Source organism: Triticum urartu, chromosome 2A (assembly GCF_056163025.1).
Source record: "Triticum urartu cultivar PI428250 chromosome 2A, HENAU_Tu73, whole genome shotgun sequence".
NCBI classification, from domain to species: Eukaryota; Viridiplantae; Streptophyta; class Magnoliopsida; order Poales; family Poaceae; genus Triticum; species Triticum urartu.
In genome coordinates this window covers 735,776,468-735,788,057 of record NC_141874.1, presented here as the reverse complement: position 1 = coordinate 735,788,057, position 11,590 = coordinate 735,776,468, and the positions used below count along the sequence as shown (strand labels likewise).

The 11,590-nt window shown below is 44.7% G+C and overlaps 1 protein-coding gene and 1 pseudogene across 1 annotated transcript; both read right to left on the bottom strand.

Annotated features, from left to right (window-relative positions):
* Window positions 1-5,080: 5,080 nt before the first annotated feature.
* Window positions 5,081-7,651, bottom strand: LOC147987390 (L10-interacting MYB domain-containing protein-like; annotated as a pseudogene).
* A 1,608-nt stretch (window positions 7,652-9,259) lies between these two features.
* On the bottom strand, window positions 9,260-11,188 carry LOC147987389 (uncharacterized). Its single transcript, XM_087540329.1, has 3 exons — window positions 10,968-11,188; window positions 10,198-10,534; window positions 9,260-10,107 (listed from the first exon to the last, which is right to left on the bottom strand). Exons 1-3 carry the CDS (start codon window positions 11,186-11,188, stop codon window positions 9,319-9,321), a joined length of 1,347 nt encoding a protein of 448 aa, XP_087396455.1. The 3' UTR covers window positions 9,260-9,318.
* Between the last annotated feature and the right edge of the window lie 402 nt (window positions 11,189-11,590).

Genomic DNA, 11,590 nt, shown 5'->3' with positions numbered 1-11,590 from the left:
GCCCGACCAATGTCGGGTTCCATCATGTCGCCTCCTCCATCGCTACCACTGGACGCGCCTCCTCCATGGCCTCCTCCTTCATGTACCCGTCGAGCTCGGGAAAGGCGACGTCGCCGGTCGCTGACAGGGCCGCCATCTCCTCAAGGCCCTCCCATTGGCGCTCGTTGTGGGTGTGGAGGGACTCCTCCATCACCTGCCACATTAGGTCCTCCTGCTCGGCGGCCGACATTGGCTCGGGGGGGTGGGGACGGAGACGCGTAGGGGTGAGGCCACGAACCTGCCTGCGGCCGCGCACTTGGGGCACGCTGGGAGCTGTCACGCGGCGGTTAGCGCATGGGCGACGCGGGCTCTGCGGACGGCCTACAAAATAGGATTGTCACCGGATGTCGTGCTCGTCGCGGAGCCACGTATTCCAGAGCGACGAGTCCACGGCGTACCTCCAGTCGTCGATGAGGTCCAAGGGCAGCGGCGCGGTGATGATGGATCTCCTCCCGACGGGTGCGGCCGCTCACCGGGACCGGCGGGACAGGCACACGGTCTGCGAAGAGGTGCCAGTTGTTGGGGACGTGCACGTCGCCCCACGGCAATGGCGTGCACGTCTCCCAGTATAGCTGGCACACCTCCGCATTGAGGTACGGCTGCCGGCGAGGTGGGTCGCCGCCCGATGCGATATTAAACGCGGGCGATGAAGGTGGTGGTGGAGGAGGTGGGGTGGGGGAGCGGCGACGGCGACCGGACGACGACCCGGCCTCGTGGTCGTGCCTCGTCTTGTGACCAGGGAACAGTCGCCCCACCATTGTCGCCGGCGAAGAGGTGGAGGGCTAGGGTTTGCTTGTCGGGACTCGAGGAAGCAAGACGGCTAGAAAGTGAAAACTGTGGACTGACCGATCCACGGCTTCCAATTTAAAAAAATGATGACAGCATGATGTGTAGCTGACAGCCGAGGCCCGCCGCGTGTGCCCATTTACTTTGAGCGGTGGAGGTAGTTGAGAGGACGTCACGTGTCCCCGAGGCGAACGACTCACAAGCGCGTGCCCATTCGTTCGACGTCCATGTAAATGCAAATCAAACGCATGTTTGCGCCAGAAATAGGCCAGACCAAACACCAAATTGATATAATTTGAGGATGTGGTTACGTATTGGCCCGTGTCATTTGTTCGTTTTGGCCAAAACAGACGCGGAAGGACATGATGGGTGCCCGTTGGAGTTGGCCTAAGAAGCGTCACCGGAAAAGGAATGGATGCTGACTCGTCGTCCTGGCCGGAGCCAGGCAGATGCGGACGCAGCGGTACCTTGGCAAGCAAGGTTTTTTTTTACGTCAAAAAGGCTACGGGGCTACGTACCACAGATCTATTTTCATGACGCATTCGCGCTCTGTCCCCAAGGACAAGCGTCCTCTTGCTTGGAACGTTTCATCCGGTCCCCCGTTGTTCACATCAATCAACGTGAGGAGCAGGGAAGGAGACACAAAAACTGTATATGGATTGGCCATCTGGCCGCATGACCGCGCACTAGACTAGGGAATAATTGTTGCATGTGCGCATCCGGACGGCCTCCCCGACCTGTAGCAACCAAACTAGCTTCAACTTTATATGATACCATCTTGAAATTTCATCACGGAGGAAAGATAGTCGCCACCTTTTCACGATTTGGAGAGGCCTACACACGCCATATCATGGAACGTATATCTCCGGCGAATCGACCGACGGAAAAAACCGGCTATCCATCTCCACCGAGGACGAACGCAGCAACGTGGGCGCACGCGAGAGAAGCAAATCCCAAGTTCCCAACTCCAACCTGCCCAAGTGGCCAAATGCATGCGGGCGTCAGCAGTACGTGGAGCCTATGACGTACGCATTCCCGTTCAGGTCGGCGTCCCTCCAATCCAACAATTCCCCTGTAGCGATTTGCTCTGCCGGAAAGTTTTCAGCCTTCCTTTCAACTCCTCCCTTCTTTTGGCTTCAGAAATCGGGGCCGGCCGCCGGCCGGCGTTTGTACAACAGTAATGAAGCAGGAATTATTAGTGGTGATGCAATGATGCATGCAACAGCGATGGTCCATGCAGGCGGGCGCGTCCGCAAAGGTGTAAAAACAGGATGGACATCGCCTGCGATGAATTTCTACCTACTGTATCTCGAAGCACATGAATTTTGCAAGTTATGCCAACGGCCAAAGCCGCTTGTGTTTCGTCAATTTTTCTGAAAACTGCACGACAGCACTCATACCATGTCGCATACGCACGTAATGAAGGTGCGACGTGTCCACCCGGTTAGCTAGCTGAGACACCACAGCATGAGCAAAACAATAGGGGTTGACTTTAGCGGTATCACAAAAGTTAGCAGCAAAGATTTGTAAACAAATGAGATATACTGGATATTCAGATGATGGACGGATGAAACTTACCTGGATTCACGGCCGGCGGTAGAACACAAAAGTTGTTAGGTATTTCGTTTCGTAGGATTTGCATGTCATAGGAATAGGAAATCTACAGGAATAGAGTGCCCAGTCCAGCTCAATCCTATAGGAAGCAAAATCCTCAGGAATAAAGAATAGAGAGCATTCGGTTTACACCACAGGAGAAAGTACAGGAATCTACTAGTCGTTGGCTCATTTATTTATGGGATAAGTATATTTTTTATCCTCGAACTTTTCTGAGAGTTTCGAAATCGTTCCTTAATTCAAAACTAGATAATTTTCGTCCCTCAACTATCAAAACTGGATAGTTTTCGTCCCTCGTGCCGCTTCGGACGGTTTTAGTACGCGGTGAATAGTGACTCGGTAAACAGTAAAATCAAAAAAATATCAAAAAAATCAGAAAAATCTGAAATTTTACAGCATCAAAGATACTCTGGTGCGAAAGACACGTGCAAAATTTCGTGGTGTTTTAACATTCGAGCAGCTCGTGACAAACAAAAAACTGTAAATATGTACGTCTGTGAACAGTAAATTCAAAAAAAATATTGCATGGGTCTTGCGCACCAGAGTATCTTCGATGCTGTAAAATTTCACATTTTTTTGCTATTTTTTCCGATTTTACTGTTCACCGAGTTACTATTCGCCGCGTACTAAAACCGCCCGAAGCGGCACGAGGGACGAAAACTATCCGGTTTTGATAGTTGAGGGACGAAAACTATCCCATTTCAAGTTGAGGGACGATTTCTAAACTCTTGGAAGAGTTTGAGGACGAGAAATATACTATCCCTTTATTTATTACTAGGTGCTCAACTAGCCGTTAGCTCAAATGCAGCAACTAGCCTTTAGCTCAAGACTCAAGTGCATACATGGCCTTCTTCTCTCCATTTCCTTCCCCTGTCTACTCTTTTCTTCTTCTCTTGATGCAAATCAATCATCAGCCTGCTCTTTTCTTCTTCTCTTCATCCTGTGTCATTTTCTAGAGAAGCTTTAGCCAACACTGCAAGTTGTCATTTGCTAGAGAAACAAGGTTAGTACTTGTCCATCTTCTGCAAAAATGTCATTGTTCAGTCGACCATAAGTCCAGATTTTTTACTCTCTTCTATTGATTTTTCAGCATCAGACAGACTTATTAACAACTGTATACCATGTATTCAAGTTACCAACATAGATCAGGGAGCGATGATGAGTTCATTCATTTTGTTCTCCCTACTATAGGAGATACATCACAATCATCTACTAGTAGGAGACCAATGCATACATCAAAGCTTACAGGGGGTTGTCGTGTTCATGAGATTTTAACAGGACATAGAAGTTTATGCAAAAGGAATTTCCGCATGGAGGTTCCTGTTTTTCAAGCACTAGTCAATAAATTGCGTGACAAAGGGTATCTAGCTGATACAACATATCTTTCAGTAGAAGAGCAAGTTGCTATATTTTTGTATGGAGTGGCAAAAAATGCAACCAATGAAACACTTCAAGATTGGTTTCAGCATAGCCCAGATACAATACATCGACATTTTAAAAGAGTGCTTGAAGCAATCACAAATCTCACAGCTATCTACATACATCCACCTTCTCTACACCCACATCCAGTATTGAGCAAACCAAAGTTTTACCCCCTTTTTAAGGTATCACTGAGTCTTGAACAACTCTGATTCATAATTAGGTATGAACTGGATACAAATTTCTAACAGGATGTGTCTTGTTTTTTTTTGCAGAATTGTATTGGTGCTATAAATGGTACCCACATCCCTACGAAGCTTCCACTGGATCAGCAAGAGCCATACAGAAATAGGAAGCAAACAATCTCGCAGAATGTTATGGTTGCTTGCGATTTTGATTTGAAGTTTGTGCATATACATCCTGGTTGGGAGGGATCAGCTTCAGATGCAAGAGTTTTACATGATGCACTTAATCATGGTTTTGAAGTGCTTGATGGTAAATTTTATCTCGTAGATGCTGGTTATGCAAACACACCACAGTTCCTTGCTCCATATCGTGGTACTAGGTATCATTTAAATCAACAAGGAAGAGTTCGTCAAAGGCCACAAAATTACAAGGAACTATTTAATCTTCGGCATGCTCAACTCTGGAATCATATTGAGAGAATTACCGGCATATGGAAAATGAGATTTCCTATACTGAAAGTTGCTTCACATTATCCAAAAGAAAAACAGGTCGACATAACCGTTGCCTGTGCCATCCTACATAACTTCATACGCCTACACAATGGAGATATGACTTGGCCTAGTGATGCTACCATGGATATTGATCAGGAGCAGATTGTTGATGTGCCAAATGGAGACCATAACTATCATGCTGACATACATGCTTTCAATTACACAAGGGAAGCAGGGAATCAAATGCGAGATAATATAGCACACCATATGTGGGAGCAGTATGTATCACATAGAAGATAGACATAGATAAGGCTTGCAAGTTGTATCAGCATCCATGTACTAGGATATTAAAGTTCTACTTCATTATATATTTTTTATCCCATCCCTTAGCATAGGTGTAGATACATATTCGAGAATACAAAATACTGGACTTCACGAACTACCAAAATATATATGCTAATCATGCCACATGACCAAACTATAAGCTAACCATGTCACATGACCAAAATATGCTAACCACCAGATGGCGCCACGGGATGTTAGTTCTATTCCGGGTTGCTATGTGCAATCTCCCTTTTAATCCAAGCCAATCGTAGTTCATTAGTTGAAAATGACAAGAAAACTTCCCTGTTATTGTTTGCTTGGAAGATATTGATGCCATCAGAATGTCACTCATTTGTAGTCCCTCTAAATCTTCAAGCTTTGTAATGCACTTGTTAATGCCGTAGGGATCATCTGTTTTTTCTCCTCAATAGCTGCTTTCTTCTCCTCAATAGCTGCAAATCGGTCTATTTCTTCCTGCTTCAACTTCAGATATCGCTCGTGAAATCCATCTGGAGGTTCAGCACCGCTTCTCTTTTGTTTTTTTGCTAGGCTTCTCTGTAGGTGCTTGTGTGGAGCTTGGTGTGGTTTTCATTTGTTGCAAAGGTGTTGTTGAATGTTGGGCAGCATCCGCATTTATATCCTCAGTCTCTCCTTCAGTAGGAAAATGGAAACCAAATTCCCCTGCACCTTGTAAGGTAGGTGATGGCGTCTGATAAGAATTAGGCTCTTCGTCAACATAATTCACCACATTATTTGCCTTGCTTGCATAATATTCCATACCCCGACGAGTCCTACCTTCAGCATAACGGCCTATATATCATGTTCAAGGAAAAAAATAGTGTGCCATCATGAAAAATATGAGTAAAGCATGATGTAAAAAAACAAATAAGACTATCCACTAACCTTCATAGAGCGAGGCCAATTCATCATTTTTTATTCTAGAAATGGAGGCATGCCCCCTGCCTCTACATCATGATGATGCATGCGGCCATCTTATTAACAATCTAGAATTGACAAAAAGGTCTTACAGCTCACAAAACGGAGCAGAACAAAGTAACAAAAAAGGAAAATTACATGCGAAGCATGACAACCGGCATAGAGAAAATGAAAAAGGATAAGCTCCCTAGACTCCTATCTTGTTATGCGAGCGCCATCCGAACCGGTTGAAGATAGCCCGAACTACCATCTCCCATTGGTTGCACCCAGTAACCAAAGGCTCCCTGGAGTCCATAGGAGTGAGTAAGGACCACGTACGGATCCAAGCTATAGCTCTAAAGATAACCTACAAAAAAGTTAATGTGTGTTGTTTGTTATAAATCATATCATTCCTGCAGTTCCATATAGCCCATAATAGCACACATATTCCAATCCGAATATGAGCCCAGTAATCTGTTCAACCCCAGCTAACCACGTCCCAAACAAAGACGCAATATCAACTGGAGGATTAATATTGAAAGCTATATGAATCGTTCTTCAAAGTAACTTAGCAAGTGGGCATTCAAGAAATAAGTGTTGTATTGTTTCATCATGATCACAAAAACAACACCGTGAACTGTCTACCCATCGCCTCTTAATTAAGTTGTCCTTTATGAGTATCACTTGCTTGTGAACAAACCACATGAAGATTTAAATATGCAAAGGAATCTTAACTTTCCAAATGTGTAACGACCTTGAGAGGGGACCAGAGTTAATCAGATCCATATAGAAAGATTTCATCGTAAACATCCCATTCATAGTTAACTTCCACAATATTGAATCCGGCTGGTCGGAGATTTGAACTTCTATCAATCTCCGAACCAGGTGCATCCAGGCGGTCCATCTCTCACCAACTAACACACGTCTGAACTGGATGTTCAAGGGAATTGTTTGAAGGACGGTGCCTACGTAATCCTCTTTACGTTGCACAATATTATAGAGTGTAGAATATTGGATGGCCAGGGGCGTCTCTCCTAACCACGTATCCTCCCAAAATCTTGTTGACATTCCATTGCCAACCAAGAATTTGATCCTACAAAAGAAAAGGTCCTTCGTTCGCATAAGTCTCTTCCAGAACGGCGAGTCAGCCGGTCTCATGGTAACCTGGGCTAGTGTTTTCGAGCGGAGGCCGATTCATCATAGTATGGGAAAGACTTATCTCGCCATTGGAGGGCATCCTTGCTATTTTTGCGAGCAGCAAATGCAGCCCAACCACTCGCTGGTGCATTTACCATCATTCTATCTTTATCCCATCCAAAGCCACTTTCAGCTGTCAAATCTTTTACACTTCGATAAGCTTTTTTCAAATCTTGCTCTTGTTGCTTGACTTGGTTAACATTAAATGACATGCTGAACTTGGTATTCAGTTGAGAAGTAATACTTGTCCATGCTTCCTTGCTCCATGCATTGTGTGTTCGATAACCAAGCATATCATGATCTTTCAAGAGCTGAATAAGAGACAACTTCATTTCACGACTCCATTTAGCTCTCGAAGATGTCCTTATGGTACCTAAAGCAGATAAAAATTCGCTCAATTTCAGTTATACTAGTCCCATCAAGAAATTAGCAACACCTAGGCCTTATGTGCTTGGTTTGCAGTACCAAATTATCAATCCAAGTCACTGAAAGTTGGTGAAACACCTATATGCTGAGAAGGCAGCAAAGTCCATCGATTAGCTTCAGTATCACTAAATCCTTGTGATTGTGAACGAGGGCCTACTTGCTCATAGTTCTGGTGATTAGCCATCTGCAATAGGACACATAATTCAACAGTGAAGAAATTGGTTAGAATATAAACATAGGCCAACTTAGCTAGCTAGCTTCTTCGTACATGCTAGTCTCCCAATAATCAATCAACCTGCTTCCAAGCACGAGTGTGTTGCTATGGCCGAAAGCCATTGACCAATCACTACAAGTACTAAATCAATAAGCGTTGTTGATCTGTATAGCACATTGCAAAAAGATTACTTAGATTAATCAATAAGCGTGAAAGCATGTTGCAAATCGATTCAAAGATTTCTATAATCTGATAGGATGTGGCCAGATCGATTCATGAGGTTTCTATAAACTGATGGGATGTCGCCAGATCGATTCATCACCAACTAAATTGCAAAGAGCCCTCAATCTAACAAATACATGAGGCAGATTGATTTCTAGTTACTCTCAAACCAACATACCAGTGAAGTGGACGAGCAGCCGACAAAGACGAGAGGGTGGTAGGAGTATTGGCCTGTAGGGAGGAGACGAGATCCAGAGGAGATGGATGCGGCTGGCCGCTCGCCTGCCGCCTCTGCGTCTACGCCAGTTTTTTCCCCTTCTTATTTATCGCCCGGACTGGGGAGCGCTATTCTTTTTACCGCAGGAAGCAGAGGGCGGCGCGCCGCTTCGCGCGCTCTTTTCGCGCCAGGATTTTTACCGAGAGGTCTGACTGATGGTAGGAATCCTCTGGAACATGGTACTCCGTTCCTAAATATTTGTCTTTTTAAAGATTTCAAATAAACTATTATATATGGATGTATATAGACATATTTTAGAATGTAGATTCACTCATTTTGTTTTGTATATAGTCATTTGTTGAAATCTCTAAAAAGACAAATATTTAGAAACGGAAGGAGTAGATAGGAATACAATCCTCAGAATTTTGTAATCTTAATTCCTGTGAATCGAATGACCAGTATAGGAAAAAATCCTGAGATCTAAAATCCTGTAAAAATTCTCTAAGTATCCTACAAAACGAATGAGGCCATATGTTCAGAACTCCGTGCACTTAGAGCAGCGATTGAGACCCGCACTTAACAATGTATATTTTGCGAGATGGGCGGTTAACAATGTATTACTACATCCTAATTATGGTACTCCCTCCGTCACAGTTTATAAGGCATCTTTCAGATTTCATGCATTTTCAGAATCGAGAAGGATTAAGGCGCGTTTCATTTACTGCCTAGTAGTACACCATGCATGAGTAATTAGGAGTACTAGTACGACTAGCCATATGTTACTACTCTTTGTTACTACCTTCATAGTGGGTAGTAACATAAAAGTAGTAACATGGAGGTTGCAATTTATTGTTTTGTGGGATCTATAGTAGTACTTTAACTTTGTGATCTATATGTGGCTGATTGGTCCATTAGGTGCACAATTAAAAATCCAATATGTTCACAATAACAATCCATCAAGTTCACACAATAATAATCCATCAGGTTCACACAGTAAACTGACCGGGACAACAAAAGTGTTGAACAATCCATCAGGTTCACACAATAAACTGACCGAGACAAAATGCAGCAGGACAATTATCAAGTTCACACAATTAAGGATCCACCTAGTTCACACCATTAACTGACTGAATGTAGCTGAACAACCTATCCTCTGATATGCTTCATAGTGCATCGCTTCTTTCCCTTCAATCAACTTGCCACACAGTAGACAAATAATAATAGTCAGTAGCTGATCCGAATGGTATGATTCAGGTTCACAACAAAAATTAACCGATTAAGAGACAAACTATAAAAATACCTGAATCTCCTTCAGGAAATAACATGGGCTCCATTTTACTCAAAGCCTTAGCAAGTCGAGCCTTTTCAGCGTCATCCATCTTAGATGTGTCCGCCAAAAGCATTTTGGAGTAAACATCCAACAATTTTGTTTTGTTGTTGATCTTCGCAGTCTCAAACTGTTGATTTGATAGAATCACCTGGCTGTCTATCACCTTTTGGCGGTCCTCCATTGATTGATTGTTAACCTCGATGAATTTTTCCAATCTTTCTCCAAGCTCTTGTGAGAGCCCTCCTGACTTGCCTTTACCAGCACGTTCAACCTTAGCCTTATCACGGCCAACTGATGGGCGCTCCTTGGCCTCCAAGTTAATCATATTTGGTGTGAGATTGGTCTCCACAGATGTTCTGTTCCCTACTTTTTCCATCATGTTTCTGTAAGAGGCTAGCCATTTACCATCATCCTTGAGTTTTGCCCACATAGTTAAATGTTGGAAAGGCTGGTGATAGTTTTGTTCATACTTCTCCAAAGCCATTTTTTCCAGGTCATGTTGGCTGCAACCACTACGATACACTCCAATTACGTCAATCCACTCACCATGGAAAGCGGCGAGCCTTTTCTTGGTCCTTTGCCACTCCATCTTCAACTTATCCCGATCTCTCTTTCGGTTACTTTGCGTGGCACTGTTGTATAGAGCAGCAATGTCATCCCAGAACCGCTCATTCTTCTTTCTGTTCCCATTGATGGGATCGAGTGAACACTCCAGCCAAGCGCCTGCCTACATTGCGCCCATTTAATTTAGTTGAGCCCAACAAGCAACAAGAAATCACATGCATGTAATATGGATTTGAGCAATGATTATACTTACCAGTCTTTCATGTTCCTCGGGTAAATAGGGCAGACGATATGCGGTCCTTTCTCCCAATTCATCGTCATCTACATTGGTGACCTTCCGCTTCTTCCTTTTGGAGGAAGTAGAATCCACTTTGGCGGGAGCAGACCGAGATGCAACTTTAGGGTGCGGTGGTGGCGGTGGTGTTGAAAAGGAATCGTGTGGGGAAGCCCCAACAAAATGCAAATTCTCCATATTTTTGTGTCGTTGTTCAGGGTGGTGCATTGGCGGAGGTCGAAAATTATAAGGATGCATTGGAGGGAATTGTCCAAAACTTAGCAAGCCGTCAGGTGCAGGGGTGTACATTGGCCTCCTGTTACAAATATCAGAAGTCATGAGCATAGTACAGTAGCAATGAAATTTTGTACAACACCTCATCTCTCTATCAGCAAAAACTTTTGTCACTTCTTATCGGTAGCTTCTTTCCAACAAAAAGATGTGATATATCACTTGTTCAATGAAGCAAGCAAAAACAAAAAGATGTCAAGTGAAGCTCACTGTTTAGGTAATTCAGGCTACACCTACACACGCTGAATCAGACTTACAAATTCAGACTTAGATGTACAAATTCAGACTTAGATGTTAGTAAAGACTTGCCAGTACAAAAATTACCTACTGCTGAACAACAACACATGCTGAGTCAGGTATTCTAGACGCTGAACACAAAATAGAAATTACCTAATGCTGCAAATTCGATCTAAAAAACTGCAATTACCGAAGATGGAATTAAAAGCAGAAATTTATACCATGTAGGGTTTGCAGTAGAGGATTCCATGAGAGGGGGGTACAGGTGCGGCGGTGTCGACGGACTGGTGGACGAGCTAGTCGGAGCGCCGGGGTAGAAGAGCGGCTGTGGCGAGCGGCTGCCGCACGAGCCTGCCGGGGCGCCGGGGACGTGCTGCGTCGGCGGCGAGGTCGCCGATGACCGGGCTGGTGCCGCCTCCTTACGGGCACCAGACTTGGCCATGATTCAGGTGGCTTTGCCCCGCCAGCCAGAGCCACCGCCAGCCGACGAGACGGAGAGCGGGGCGAGGGAGATCGAGGCGACAGGGAGGGAGGGGATGGAGGTGCAGCCGTGGAGAATGGGGAGCGGCGTTTTTCTTCTTTTACTTCGCGATGGGGACGCCCGCAGCGGATCGGTTCGCATTAAAAAAGTATCGTAAGAAGCGCTATGTTACCGTAACTAGCTATGTTACTGCATCTATCTCTCTCCTCATTAACTCGCTGCCACGTAGACAAATTTGGTGAGGTGGACTTGAAGTTACTGCTGAAGTTACCTCCACTATGGCTAGTCTACTAGCTGCATGCATGATGTGAACGTGGGGTGGAAACCCGGGGTGTGAACATGGTGTGGAATTGGTCTCCACCA

Excerpts from the sequence above, each read along its gene's own strand:
- LOC147987389 (XM_087540329.1), bottom strand. The coding sequence starts at position 11,188 with ATGGCCAAGTCTGGTGCCCGTAAGGAGGCGGCACCAGCCCGGTCATCG. Across the intron at positions 10,535-10,967 it reads TCTACTGCAAACCCTACATG|GAGGCCAATGTACACCCCTG; the intron begins GTATAAATTTCT and ends TATTTGTAACAG. Across the intron at positions 10,108-10,197 it reads CCGAGGAACATGAAAGACTG|GCAGGCGCTTGGCTGGAGTG; the intron begins GTAAGTATAATC and ends GGCGCAATGTAG.